The 15824-nt window shown below is 46.7% G+C and overlaps 1 protein-coding gene across 1 annotated transcript in view; it reads right to left on the bottom strand.

The window, feature by feature from the left end:
- RFX7 (regulatory factor X7) overlaps positions 1-15103 on the bottom strand; it is a 51395-nt gene extending 36292 nt beyond the window's left edge. Inside the window, exon 1 of the mRNA XM_056345737.1 lies at positions 14665-15103. Within this exon, the coding sequence (XP_056201712.1) occupies positions 14665-14810 (146 nt within the window). The 5' untranslated portion in view covers positions 14811-15103. The remainder of the gene's footprint in view (positions 1-14664) is intronic.
- Positions 15104-15824: the final 721 nt, after the last annotated feature.

Here is a 15824-nt window from a genome sequence, read left to right as displayed (position 1 = left end):
AAGCACATAAAGTATTGTTATTTCCCTGAAATAATCCCTAAAAATAGCCACAGAGTTGTGTCCACTGGAAGTCTAGAAAGTGTCCAACTCTCCGCCCCCAAAAAGTAAACAAAGCAAGTATTCACCAATTTGCAAATACTGGCTTTTTCAGCTTGAAGGCAGACTCCTCCTCAACCTAACCCAAACCACTCTTCTCAGCAAAACAAGGCAGCAACAAGTACAGCAAGATGATAAAACAGTGCAAGAAGGCCAAGCGGCATCCATTTCACCTTCCCATCGCTATTCCCACCTTCTAACCTCATCTAACTCCTTCCACTCGTCAAAGAGAATAAGCCAGCCTGGTTTTCCACCAGACACAAGGAGCAATGCTGCATCACAGTGCTGAAAAAAAGTAGCAGTTTAGCATGCTTAAAATTAACATTTTAAGTTAGCGCAGGTGAAAACTGGTCAAACGCATGACTTCAATACTTGTTACTGTAAGTGAAATATTTCATATAGGATAAAAATTTAATCCCTTCACCATTTCTGACACTATTTAATGCTCATAAAATCTATACAAACAGCTGAACAAAGAAGGAAGATAAGGCTGCTAATGAAATGCCCAAGTCTCAAATGTAGCCCATTGTAACGAACTGCCAAGAAATAACTAGCCGGCAGACATCAGAATACCTACATCTGAAATTCAGGTCTATAAACACCTCTATTAACTCTCTGAAGAAATCTAGCTGTAATCAGCACTGAAGACTTGTTCCACAATTCTTAAAATAATTGTGAAGAACTTGCAACAACCGCACAACTGCCAGGTGTTCTATTCCAGCAATAAGACAGTCATTTGAGTTGCTGGGTTGTTGGGTTTTTTTACATTTACTTAATTTTACCACAAGTTACTCTAATGAACTCTTAGAAGAGACAAAGAAAATGCTTTTACATGGCTCTCACCCTGGTTCTTTCAACACCGATCTGAATGAAAATCAGTGTGTATTGTTATGTTCAGGCAGGGCTCTCTATTTCAAGGATGCGATGCCCTCTGCACATTACGGAGGAAGACAATACGACTTCAGAGGAGCTGCATCCTATATATACTAACAATCTACATGGGGCACTGCAGGGCGTTGTTCTAAGATAAGTCTGCAAGGATCAACTGCCTAGAAAAACTACATACAAAAAACGCAGAGTGATCTCAATAAAGCCACATAAAAAAAAAAGACTGCTCAAGTAGGAACTTAATCTAAAGTATGTCCCACTATGACAAGCCAGTATTCAGACACCCCGTGCAGCCGTCCCCTCTCAAAAATCTGCAGGGTCAACAGCTGCAGGTGTCCCACTGTCAGCCTGGAAAGGAGCCCCAGCCTTCCCACCACGCTACTATCCCAATGCTACCTGGGGCCTGACGCTCGCTAGGAAGCAGAGGAGCATTTTGAGGGCTGCACAGACACCGCACTGGGGAGGTTCAGCTTAACCCACACAGGCATGTCCCTCCTCCATGCCAGAGACATCCACCTCTCCCCTCAGCATCGCACAGCGCACCCCTAGGCATCAGCCTGTCTTTCTGCAAACAAATACAGCTTTTATCCAGCCCCCTCCTCCCTGTGCTGCTTAGAATATCCGACCACTTCCACTTCTGCCCTGATCTCTGGAGGTCTGCACTCTTCATCCTCCTCGCTCCCCTTCCTCCCATAGCTCTCCACACACTGCTCCCCAGCATTTATTTTTTCCACTTGAGGAACCCGTACCCGAGTGCTGACCTTGGTAACTCTGAGGGAATTCAATCCTTGCAACCTCTTCGGTTTCCCTGTGCTGAGTAATGCCCTGAGTATCTCCAAGCACCTGCCTACTAAAAGGGTAATTTCTTTTGTGCTGGATTGGCACGGCTTCACTGCCACAGGAAAGGCAACTTCTCTCCCTGACCTGTGCCACACTGCTCACTGGAACATCCCATAACCTCACTCCCATCCCTGACTTTTTTATACAGGTGAAAATTTAACAGCTGAACATATATGCAGGATGAACACGTCACTGCTGCCTGACAGCGGCAGTCATATAACCTCCTAGCTCAAAAAAATTCCTCCCTCTCGTTCAGCTGCCACCGTTTTTTTCAGGCCTCCATCCTTCAGCTTTGCACCTGCACCCTGCGGCATTTCTCACCCACCTCTGCTTACCAGCTTCGACCCGCTCCCGGCACAGAAACTGTCGTCCCTGCAAGTTGCTCCAAGTCTCTTGCCTACCTTAAAGGTCAGTTCACTGAATACTAAAACAGTTTAACCTATCAGTTTTCCACCCTCCGCTTCTGGGCTAAGAAAAAAATACTCCTAGTAGCATCTTTTAAAAATCGCTTTAATCCCTAAACTAGGATCTTCAGAAAAGTTACAAACATGCACTATTCCAATTCTCAAGGATTTAGACTGGGAAGTTTGAGTTCCCCTACCCTACAGCCCAAGTGAACTTTAGTTTACTTGCAGACTCAAGAGCCTGTCTAAACCTGTAAGCTTGCTTAAAATTAAAGCTGCACAAAATTTAATTAAGTTGTGTAAGTTCATACCTGCATGCACTTACTTCAGTTTGCACCTACAAAGCCGGGTTTGAACGCAACTGCACTTACTCCTAGGTGGTAGCTTAACTGTGTCAAACAAGCATCTTACACGAGCCTGCACTGCAGGACTGGTTGCTCCAACCCAAGACTACGTTTACCAGCTCTTGGGCTGCAGCATCCATCAGGCCTGTACAGCTCCAGAGCAGCCAGAATAGACAACTCCACTGCCAGCGCCGCATGAACTACAAGTGTAAGGCAGGTGAGCACCATTCACTCCGTCACCTTCACTCCACTCACTGCCTCCTTCACTACTAGGCTGCCTCTGCAGCCATGGTGAATGAACAAGTAAATTATCAGATTACTTCTTTCCTCTAAAACCTCATTTATGAATGGAAATGATGAACAGCAGGCATCTGACCAGTACTTAATACCCCACAACTTTAAGGTTCTGTACTCTTGTCTCCTTGGAACAACGCAGCCAGTTTGAAGCAGGCAAGACGACTGTGCTACCCACCCCTGGCTCTGCCACCCCATCCTACTTCTGTAGGCAACTGCTGGGAATGTGACCCAAAAACCGGAGAACTTAGCCATTTTCTTCTCAAGCAACATACCTGCTTTGCAGGCATGGCATTGTTCATAAGCATTTTGATGTCTATGTTAAAAGTTTTCATATTGTCATGTTTCCTTTCAAAAACATGGCAGAAGGCATGCGACCTGTCCTAGTACAAAGTCATGAAGCCACAGCCATGCAGGTCACTGAGTTCAGCACCCTATTAAGACAGTTTGCAGAACACCTGCACGGATTCATTAGTCACAGTCTGTCCGTTTTAAACATCCCGGGAATGGTAAAGTTACACCACAACTTACTCAGTAAAATAGAAACAGACAAGGCTGTCATTGATGAAATCTAGAACAGACTTCAGAAAAGCTGCATTAAACTTCTGCCTTTCCAAAACTCACAGCACCGAAGAATTCTATTTGAGACAGATGTAGACAGAAAGCTACTACAGCAATACTCACTGAGATAACCGCACTGTTGAAATTCACCTGTAGGCTGCAGCACGTAACTGGCTAACATCTTTCAGCATCTAACAATTGAACTATGCTTGTATAAAATCTTCACACTAATGTTACCCACAGTTACTTGTCTGATGCGTCCTTCCAGAAGGAGACATTGTCTAAGAGCACTACAGAATTGATCGGTCTGGATTTTCATCCCTGTGAACCACATCATAAGTAAACATGCCCATGGGAGAGCAGATGTTTGCGTTAAGAGAATGAAAACTCTTTTCCTGATTAATTAGTTTGATTTCGATTTTCAAGGTGAGCTATACACTGCATTGCCACTCCCTTACTCAGCAGCTCAACTAATCAAGCCAAAACTGCAGCTCATCTGAGTTTGATGAATTTAGGAAGGACCATCTCTCCCTGAGGAACACAATGCACTCGAGCTATCTCCTGATCCTACACTGGGCCTGATTTGCCACAAAGCTACTGGGATTTAATACAGGTTACCACTGAATACTCAAAACTTCTCTGAAGTGACTAAGAACAACAGTTAGGTTCTGCACTGCCAACATCTATTATAAATATTTTCACCGTGAACATCTGGGGCTATGGGTTGACATCCCAATACATACATATGTGTCTAAGCATTCACAGAGAGAGGGCTTCCACGCACTGAACCACTGTACACACAATCTACATTTTGTTTTTCCATTAAGCTACAAGTTTCACCAACTTGAATTTACAAACCACGATGGTACATGAATGTCACACATTCTTAATCCCTCCATGAGAAGTAAGCTTCTAGCAAGGAAAAGATGCAGTCCATGGGGATATGTGCAATGAAAGCTAAATGGGGACTGCTTAAACTTAGTGGTACTAAACAAAAACCAAAAAAAACCCAAAGAAACTTATCTTGGTTTTCATTTTTATTCTCAGCCTGAGAAATCAAGACTATTACCCTTTTTATTAGCCATTAATAATCAGGAAAATTGACTACTCATAGTGTAAGTTCAGGCATATTATCTACAGGGTAATCGGACACCTAGCTTCTACTCTGAAGTAATCAATAAGAGATAGTTGTCTGAGTATCTTCACAGATCAGGGACTTAATTAGATAGGTTACCAAATCTTCAGGGTCAACATTTTAGCTTTTTTTGCTTGATAAAATGATAACTTGTAAAATTAATTTTTTACTAAGTTTCAGTATAAACTGCATTTAGACAAACTTTTGTCTGATGCAATTAAACACACACAAACCAGCTGTAAAAAAGAAGACAAAAAGTGCTTTTTCTTACGTCTTCAGCACATTTGTTGATTAGTTGAGATTTTTTTTATTTGACTCAGTAAGCTATCTCTAGTTGTTAAATACAACTGATGGTTTCTGTTCAAAATATCCCTTTCCATATTTTTCTAACTAGATCTGTCAACCCCACTTCATTCACTTGTTGAATAGCAGAAGCAAATACACTTTTCTCTCAGCTGCCAATTAATTTCTCAACTTCTTATGAGTTAATCATTGAACCATACCACTGGAATCAAGCATAATGAAGGTAATTCTGCAGAGCAGGCTCACGGAGCCAAAAGCTGGCTGCGCTCTTCAGCAAACTGTGGTTCCAGGTGTGCAGTTTTGTGATTACTGCCAGTGAGTAATTTGACTGTCTTTTAAATACCAACCAATTCATGTAGTTTACATGACCACTAATAGCAACTGTAGGCTCTAACACAGCTCATCATTTATAATGCTAACAGGCTTAATAAAAAATAATAATAATAAAATCAAACCATGAAGAAAATAGGCAAACTTTTTATGTACCCTTAATGAAAGAAACACCATACTTTGTCCGAGCTCGGATAAAAGGTTCCTGTGGCAGTCTCTGACTCCTGCAAGATTATTTCAAAACTATTTTCAGCCCTTGCTTCAGACAGTCCCATCAGAGCAGAGCTGCAGCTTTCACACAAGGGCTGAGCACCAGCCAGCCTCGCAGGTGCCTCACCCACAGCTACCAACTTCCATAGAACCTGCGCAAGGATCACAGAGCGATGGTTTTCCCTTCATTGAGAAACACAGCAAGAAGCACAAAGCATCAGAAACCGAACACAGCACGGGGGATGGCAGCTGGAGGCAGACAATGCTGGGTAAGAAACACCAAGCACTGCTCCCTTTGGCCGGCTACCCGTCCTGCAAGGGACCAGGGACCCTCCCTCAAGGGCACAGCAGGGACACCAAGGGGCATCTGCCACCTGCATGCCCTTCCAGACACCACTGCCTGCACACACCAGCACGCACAGCAAACCAGGCCTGCCAGAGGGTGTCCAGCCCCAAAGCAGAAGCCTCAAGTCCCAGTTTCAGATTGCCTCTGGACACAGCATCACCCGGCATCCACAATCACCTTTGCCCAGCTCCTCACCTGGCTTAATAAGCACCCGAGCCTCTCGAGTACTTTTCTCCACTGAATTAGCAACAAAACTAGCATGTGGTTCCGGAGGAAGGAGTTGTCACTATTTTCCAAAGCAGATTTTAAAAAAAGACTTAAAATTCAATCCACAAAAAATATTAAGAAGATGTTAAAGCTTTTCAACGCACAGGCCTTCAAACAGCTATCATTTGTGGTACCAAGTAACTGTCAATTTTAAGTCTGTATTTTAATATGGGAACGGTTCTGATGAGGAGAGGAGAAAGCACACAGGAGTATTTTCACTGAAGTCACAAAGACTACTCCAAGTATCTTCAGGTGATTTCTGAACACGGGCAAGAAGGTGAAGAAAACTCAAGAGAAACAAACTTCCCATCCTACTATCCAGCACACCTTGCTCACAAGCTAATTCTTGTTTGTCTGAGGGATGTTTGAGGCAGACGCTGCCAGGCAACTCTGTACTAAGAAAAAGTTCCAACAGTCTGTTTGTATTGCTGACAGCTTTAAAAACAATCTAATTCACTGCTTTATAGGCAACCCAAGTAATGAACTGTAATTCCTGCTGTCCAGTGCAATCCAAATTTTTCACTGGCAGGAGTCCCAACAACCTCATAATAGCACTTCGGAACCTTTGACTAAGAAATCTTTGACTAAGATTGCCTCCATGCCTCTGAGACCATCCATCAAAAAGGACAGCCATAAATCACAGACCCTGACATATAACCACAAATTTCCTCTCAGGGGGAGACACGAATATGCCTCGTTTAAGTAAACAAGTTCTTCCCAGGAACAAGATTTTCTTCCCAAACTTGAAGTACCTGACTATCGGATCTGTAAGTGAGACCATCCCCAGCCAGCTCCAGGGAAAAGCTACGCAGGACCCGTCGCTCCAGAGGAGCACAGGTACACCCCAAAACCCCAGACCCATGGACACATCCCCTACCTGTGCCACCGCCACGCACTGCACCCTGCCACGTGTTGACACCTCACGGTGAGTAAAAGGTACCAGCTTACGCAGACGGAGCAATAAAGGCCAGACCACTCACTGGGTGCTGTAGGTCCAAAAGGAGAACCTGGTGGGTCTGCCACCCACGGGAGGCCCCTCCGCCACAACTCCCAGGGTGCATGTCCCACCCACAGAGACCATCCCCATCCCCGGTCCCGCCTGCAGCAACACCCGGCCTCCCCACCCTTCAACTGGTACGATGTCACTGCAGCAACCACAAGCAATTAAAAACAAGCAACAGGGAAAATATTCGGCAAGTTTTGAATGTTTTTTTCCCACTGTCTTAATGATTAAACATTCAACAACAGAAAACACTTGGCAGCTTACTGAAAGACTGTTGATGGCACAGCAGCCGATAACGAACATCCTACTTGATGAGAGATAATCCTTTCTCCATTAAATCAAGAAAGCATTAAAATTCAGATACTGGCTAACTCCATTTAGAACAAACCAAACGAATCACAACCCTCAGAATTCCCAAAGATCTAAGGGAACACGACAAAACACCCCAAGGACTTTCAGAATTTTTAGATGTGTTTAAGGGACTCTTCTCACCAGCCTGGAATTACCCATTTGTGCTGGCTGGCCTTCTGCTTGGGCTCTTTCTGGGTGACAGAGCACTGCATTTTCATCTATTCAATTTACCTTTGGAATCACCTGCTGGTAACTTTTCAAACACGCAGTCCCATGTTCTACCTAGACTACTCCAGAAGCCAGCCAGAAAGCTACCGCCATCTCCTCATCTTCACAGTTTAAAAATAAGGAGCTCCTTGAGGCTTTGTAATGTTAGGTATTAGAAAGGCTTGAACCAAAAATCCAAATTTGGATCCTGATCTGAATTTTGCAGCTCTGGCCCTTGTCCAAATACTTCTGTTTGGCAAGCGGCAGAGTGGAGTAACAAGAGAAGGCAACATACATAAGTTATGGCATCTGTGTAAAAACATTAAGCTCAACCCCTGCTCTCAAAACTACACACACACACGGACACACAAAAAGACTAACAAAACCACCCCAAGCCCCAATTAACTAAGAGATTAATCAGTGCTTCAGTGTAAATCTGATCACCCAAACCAGAGCAGTACTGTCATCTCGCCCAGTTACAGTATTTTTTTCTGGTTCATTTATACGGCATCCAGAAAATTTTAGGGAGAGTTCTAAGTGTTCTTTTCAGAAAAAGATTTGGATTCCTACTCGCCAGTGGCAGACAGACACATGCCAACCAAACAGAACCGCCCCAAATGGGGAGCAATCCAGCTACGGAGGCCTGGGATGACCATCCTGCAACTGTGTGCTTATTGAGAACTCATTAGAAAGGCTGCTCTGAATCACAATGTCACACCAACCCACTTGCTTCGATGAAGGGAACTCCTGCAGCAGAAAGTAAAACATTTCTGGAACAAGGAATCACGTGTGTTTGGTGCTGTGAAGTCAACGATTTAATGCACTCCTATGTATTTTAAATGAACAGCAGTAAAACTTAGCCAAACCTTTTATGACTTGAATACTGGGTCTTTTCCCCATATACTCTATTAGATCCTATTGTTTCAAGAAACAAAGACAAACAAAACCCACAAGCAAGAGTAAAAAAATCCACTCTTCTAAAAGCAGATTTACAAAGATATTTTTTTTTCTGCAAAGCTATTCCATCCAACTCGGAGCCAGCATATTCAATAAAACCTCAACTCCATTCTCAAAAGGTTACATAAAGGTCAGCATTCATTTTATTCAGGTTTATTTTCTAACCTTGTAAAAATGCCTGCAGATCAAATTGGCTTCCACACCTGCTGACCTAGAAACTCCACCACCGTGGTGGCTGTGCCCCGTTTTGGAAAGTTGCTTCTCCTCCCACGCCGATCTGGCATGGACTGCTGCGTGCCACTGACCTGCCCGCTCCCTGCTCCTGGCAGTCAGCGGCATGGAGGAAGGCTTTCCCCAACAGCAAGGGGATGCATTTCAGGACAGAACTGTAAATGCTTTTTTTAAGCCACTTTGGTGAGAAGGAATTTTTCCAGGGTGGCTTCCCCCAAAAAGGAGGATTTTCCTCCATACAGGAATGCGTAGTAATACATAAAGGGCGTACCTGGACTTTGTTCAAGGGAATGGAAGATGTCCAAAACAACCCACGGAGGGATGGAGCGGCCACCCTCCAAGAAAATAAGCTGACCTGAAGAAGTGACAAATGGTAGGATTTGTTCTGCCCAATTCAAGAGATCTGCTCCGCAGATGCCTACACCCTGGCACATGGTTTAAAATTTGTTTACAGTCAAAGGGAAATAGGCATATAAAGTGATCAGATGGATTGTTTTATAAAGACGCCTTCCCTAGGAGACGGCCCTCACATCAGAAGCATATTTTTCTCCACCACCACTACAAGGGAGCTACCTTGGCCAACTCATATAGGATAACATGTGTCAAATGAAACAAACCCTACTTTCTATTCCTATCCATTCGGGGTAACAGAGTGTTAAGGAGAATGACACGCTGCTAAATGCTTTGCCCAAGGAAGGCTGACGCTTCCCAAAATAACAAAGAACTACCTTAAAGTATGGTCCACAGCTCAATCTTATCTTATGTATTTGACTGCTTATACACCACATCAGGAAATACATCCAGGGCAGGCCAGTCTCACCACCACCTGTAAACAATGGAACCATAAAGCCAGGGAAAACTGCCTTAGTGACAAGAAATTTTTTGCAGTTTTACACAGCACCTCTTACCTGAGGGGCTCAACGTATTTTTTCAAAAGTAGTAAACACACTGCCGATGTTAAGCAGATTTAGTGAAATGAGTGCAGCCTGTACACCTGTCAATGACAATTATTAGCTCTTCCTCACAATAGTTAGCAACCTTTTATTGAAGAACTCTTAAGTTTTGTTTCCCACCTCCAACAGTGAATTAACTAGGATGAAGGAGGGAATGCTGGCTGGTGCATTTTGGGCTGGAGGCACAGAATAACCACAAAGGGTCTGTAATCAGTTATAGGAAATTTTAAATTCCCCACTCAATTTCGACAGACTCTAACAAAATACCGAGGTTTTGGTTTGGTTTTTTCCCCTCTTACTCCCTGACTCACTCCCTCCAGAACTATAGAAAACTGAAAAAGAGTAAATGCAGATGTCTACAGATTAATCCAACCCAAATCAAGAAATCCATAATTTTTAAAAAAACTACATAAACTGATTTTAACTGCAGAAGAAAACAACCAAAAAGGTGTTTGCACCTACATTTGCAAAGAGCCTGAAACACATACACATTGAGCTTCCCTCTTCATTGTCAGGTATTTTATTAAAAATACCAAGACTGTCAATGGTTTCTTTCTGCTGACCTAACCATACAAATAAGTAGCAATTCCTATTATGAAAAACCTCAATGGCATTTCCCAAATTGCAGAACATTTGCTCTGCCAACAGCTAAGTGACAATCTACACTTGCTGACAATGCCTAATGAGGAGTGATGGATGCAACTGCAGGAGGGAGCAGGAATGATGCAAGTCGTAAGAAAGAATGGAGCCTTCCAAAGATTAGAAAATACTACTGTTCCAATCAGCTAGTCTGGTTTTACAGCACGATACTGAGAGCCCAAAACTAACAAGGGCACGATTCACCTCCTACTCCCCCTTCAACATGAGACAAACTGGGCCTTAGGACATATAATTTTGGCACTGCCCAGCCTAGCTCATGTGGTTTTCCAATACAACTTCTAGCTAGAAGAGCAATTTGAGGACAAAAATTATGATCTGAAACCCACACCCACGTCCAACCCAAACGGCTGCAAAAGCAATGCTTTGTGTTTGCCACTCCACGCCGCCTGGTCCTCGGCTCAGTTTACACACGAGATATTGGGGAGGGGGAGGAGAGAAATTAATCCCTCAGGCAGAATTATGATAATCAAATCCTAACAGATGCCTTTAGGACAAAAAGAGCTGAGATGCAGGCAAGGTGAAAGAAGCTGGGGCCAATGCATGTATAGATGCAAGCACCAGATCACTATTTACCACAGTAAACAAGTACTCATTGAACAATCATCACCAGTTATTCGCAACAGTGAACAAGAAAACGAACCTACGGACTGGATTTTAGATTAATACAGTGAGCAAAGAGATTAAATTGCCTAAAACCATTGGTCTTTTTCTTTCACATCAGCAAAAGCAGATCCTCGACCAACACCATCCTCCCTCGGTCATCTCCGCACCTCGACCACCCTGCTTTTACGATGTACCTTGCTGGCTGTCTTCAGCTATAGGGTATTCTTAGGCAACTTAATGTGATATTGAGTAGACTCTGCCTTCGCCACCATATGTTTGGGTACAGAAACATCATATACAAATAACACACATTTGGTAATACAGTACCCTCAGCCGAAGAAAATCATTGAAACCCCATTAGTCTATATGCTCAGACAGCTGACTAGGGAGGTTTTCCTGCCTCAGGCTCTAACGTCTGGACAAAAAGCTATTAATAAATATGAAAGCTTTAATAAATCTGAAGGGAAATAAACCCAGGCAGATTAAGGCCCAGTGTCCAGTGAAGACCAGGGCAATTTACAAAGCCGCCCAACCTGACACTAATCAACCAAGCTAGGCTCCCAAAGACGCGTTCTCCCCGTCTAGACTTGTAATCCGTCAATGGGAAAAGACATCTAATATTTCTGCCCATTTCATTGACGCAGTAAGAACACATCCAACTGCCTTAGCAACTCAATACGCAACACAGAACAGAAACAGACACCACTTTGCTGGATGTGTTCACGTGAAGCAGACAGGAAAAACAAAATACTGTCAAGACAGTGATGAACTTTCATTATTGTAACCAAACAGCAGTTAAATACCTGTATGTGATGCTGTGATGCAAATAAATACTTCCTGATTAGTTTTTAAGCACAGCTACGTAACTCTTATCTTCCCCTCTTCAGTCCAAAACCAATGGTCACTTTACATGCAAAAAAACCAACAAAAAAAACCCAAAACCCCCAGACCGGACTCCTAGCAAGCACACTTTCAAGTCTTCAGTACATACGTGGACCACGCCTGTAATTTTAACCAGCAGGACTTAACCTATTGTTTCATTTTAAGGGACTCCACATGTTCGCAATTACTTGAGATACTTTTGTCAACTACATTTTAATTTAATAAACAGAATAAATTAAATATGAGTTGAGATAATGAATGCCTCATTGTCCCGCTCGAGGCCTACATCACACACTATATTTATATTTCTCTGTACAGCGCAAGGACAAGCACAGACTTGTTTGTGATCCCCAAGTCCAGCATTTCAGTAGCTGCTATAGTCTGCTATACTAGTATTTTTATTGACAGTATAATTTGAAGACCCAAACCCTTTCTTTAAAAAATAATAATTAAAAAAAACCCAGGAAAAACACCAAAAACCACAGCACCAAAACCCTAAGAAACAAAACCTACTGAAAACATCCCTCCACTACGCACAAACGTGCAGCAGAAAAGGGGGGAAACAATACAGGTGAGTCCTAGCCTAGATGTGCTAAACCCTTCAGGAAGCAAAGGGGGAACGGAACATGCCAACCTGCCGGCACGCAGAACTGGCACGGCGCGGGACAAGGGGAGGAAGAGGAGGGAAAGCAGAAAAGAGGAAGCTCTCTTCTGCACGTTACACCAAGTTCTGTTAACAACAGGGCACTGCCATTTTCACGAGTGACCTTCCACAACCTCTCCTGCTGTTTATCCAGCACCAGCACCCAGCACCCGCCAGACAGAACAGCAGATCTGAGACTGCAACTACACCAGACTTCACACCGTTTACTATGAGTGCAGCGTGCACGACTTCCCTGGCAATGCCCCTCATCCTTGCTGCCCAGAAACCACCACAGCATCTACATCAAGATGCAAAGTAAAATTAAACCCCAGCCCCAAATGAAGACTGCTGGATCACAGTGCAGAAACACAGAATTTCTAGTGGTCCCAGACACGTGATTTGAAGATATCAAAAAGTTTTCTTATAAAAAAGAACCTTATCTTCAAGTACTGCATTTCAACAGCGTAACCCGCAGGGAATGGGTACGGCCTGAAAAGGGCAGGGAAGTCCCAGCCCGGTGCAGGAAGCAGGTACCCAGGAGGAACACACGTGCGGAGGTGAGGAGCGGAGGTGAGGAGCACCGGCGAAAGTACCAGGGGACAGGGCTGCAAGGTGCTGGCAAAACCCCTGCTGGTCACAGGCATGTGGCACCAGGCGAGCCACGCATACCAGGCAAAACGCTGTGCTCCTCTGTCCCAAATGTGGGCTCATGCTATCCAGCAGGTTTACCTGAATGAAATAAGCAGCCTTCATTTAAAAGGCTAACATAGGTACTCTCCTTCCTTGAAAAGAAAACCCGTAATAAAAGCAGAGGTTTTACTTAGTAGCCATTTTGTCTTCAACTTGGACATGATACCTAATCTGAATGCAGTGTAAACATGCTTTCTGAGGCTCGTTTCCAAACAGCACGTTCATGGAAAGAGAAGAAAATCTAAAAAGGCTATCACTAAATACCATAATACATTAGCAGGGTGTGAAGATTTTGTCATCTAAACAGACAGGAAATCCTGCAGTTTGCATTCCCTCTCTAGGTCACGCTGCAGAGAAAACCAAAACAAAAGGTAGCAAGTGTGGATTAAGGACAATGAATTTACGGTTTAAATTTTTAAAAAAAAATCCAAAACACCACCCACAACAACCAAACAGTAAATGCAATTTCAGTATGCCATACAACAAAAGAATCTGAAGGTAACATTGTATTTACATTCTTTCTTTTCCAGCTGCATCAATTCAAACCATAAATTCTAACTATAGCATGAAGTAATATGCAAGCTGGATCAGTATGTTTCTATTAGGATGAGTACACATACATAAACATATATATATATGGTATATGCATATATATGTGGCGGGTATATATAGAGGAAAACACATATGAGCAACCTATATTTACAACTCCCAACTTTCGCAATACTTTTATCAACCCCCTCAGCCAAAAGCAGCTTTTAAAAACACACACAAAACGTAAATGCTGCAGGTGAGCACCTCTTGCTTGTATTTTCTTTGAAAAAAACAAAATATTTTATTTGCAGGGCAAGCTACACTCAATTTCTCTTTCCCTCAAAGGCACCCAAAATAAATACTCTGAAGTAAAACGCTGGTTCACTGAGAATTTTGTTGTAATTTTTAGGAAAAAACCCGAAGGACTGGATTCCTGTGCAGGAACTTGCCAACCACCATCCCAAGTTTCAGCCAAAATTGCATTTCAATGGCCAGACGGGAAACTCGGCGGAAGGGGGAGGCTGGCAAAACGCACCCGCGCTGCAAGGCGCTGCGTTCCGCGCTGCACGCCCGTGCTGGGCGCCTCCAGCGCTGGAAGGCGCAGAGGGCACACCCGGGGGGCCGCGCCGGGCGCCGCAGACGCCCCCGGCAGGTGAGCCCGCGCCCCCGGCCCCCCGCCGCCCCGCCCCGCCACACCGGGGGCTGCCGCCCACCGGGGAAACCCCCCGCGCCCGGCGCGGCCGCGGTCGCCCGGCGCACCTGCCCACGGACACGCGTGTTTTCCGCACGGCTGCCCCGGGGGTTGGGGGGGGCGGCTCCGCGCTTCCCCGCACAAAGGGGCCGCGCCCCCCCGCGCTCCCGCCCGCCGCCCTCCGCGGAGCCGAGCGCTGGCCCGCGGCCAGCCCACCCGGGCGGCGGCGGGGCCCGGCCCTTACCAGATGGAGCTGCAGATCTTGTGCTGCAGCGCGCTGGCCTCGCCGCCCTGCAGCCCCGGCACCAGGGCCGGCAGGGCCCCGCCGGGCGCGGGGGTGCCGGCCAGCCGCCGCGGCGGCTGCCCCTCCGGCTGCTGCTCCTCGGCCATGGGGGCGCGGCGGCGCGGACGCGGAGCCGCACTAGGCCTCTGCCGCAGCCCTCGAGTGAGTCGCCTTCCCCTGTTGCCCGGGGGACATCACGGGCGGAAAGCCGAGCCGCGTCCCGCCGCTTACGCCGCAGGATGGCGAGCCCGGCCCGCGGCACGGCGCATGGCGGCACGGCCTCCGCCGCCGCCCCCGCGCAGGGTCGCTCCGCGCTCCCCCGCCTCGCAGCACCTGGCCCGGCCCGGCCCGCCCCGCGCCGCCGCTCCTCGCCCCGCGGCCGCCGTGCCCGCCCGGGCGCCCAGTGCGCAGGCTCGGCGCTGCCCGAGCTGACGGGCCGCCCCGCGCCGCCGCCGCTGCCGGGGAGGGGGCCGGGGCCGGGGGGCGCGGCCGGGGGCGGTGCGGGGCGGCCCCACCGCTGGCCGCGGGCGCCCGCCGCGGGGTTGGGGCGGGGGGGGGGGGGGAGCGCTCCCGGGGCGGCCCGGCTCTGCGGGGGCGGCCCCCGCTGCGCGCCGGCGGCGAAAATAACACATATGTGTGCGCGTGCGTCTGGTATAGACGGAGCGAGACATGTAACATAGGTAGGCGCGCACGAGGTATATAGGGCGCAGCGGCGCGCCGGGCACAGGCGAAGGCAGCGGCGGCAGCAGCAGCAGCAGCAGCAGCAGCAGCATTACATCAGCTGCGGCACGGCTCCCCGGGGCGCTCCCCGCACCTTCCCCTGCCCCCCACCGCTAGCACCGGGTGTTACCCCAAAATAATAATAATAAAAAAAATGCCTCAGTGCCCCCATGTCCCTAGAGATGGTGGCCACCAACACGGGGCAGGCTGGAATGCCCCTTGCCCTCAGCCCCGCTCTGTGCCCCCTGGATGCCAATGGGGCAGCGGTGACCCTGTCCCACGGGCCTTCGCCCCCTGCTTTCTGCGCACAGGCGAGGCGGTCCCTGCGCTTCTCCCCATCGCCCCAATTCTGGCCATCTTCTCATGGGAATCATGAGTGGTGGCGATCAGCCACACTCGGC

Source organism: Falco biarmicus, chromosome 7 (assembly GCF_023638135.1).
Source record: "Falco biarmicus isolate bFalBia1 chromosome 7, bFalBia1.pri, whole genome shotgun sequence".
NCBI classification, from domain to species: Eukaryota; Metazoa; Chordata; class Aves; order Falconiformes; family Falconidae; genus Falco; species Falco biarmicus.
The sequence above is the reverse complement of the archived record's forward strand: the minus strand, read 5'-3'. Positions and strand labels throughout refer to the sequence as shown.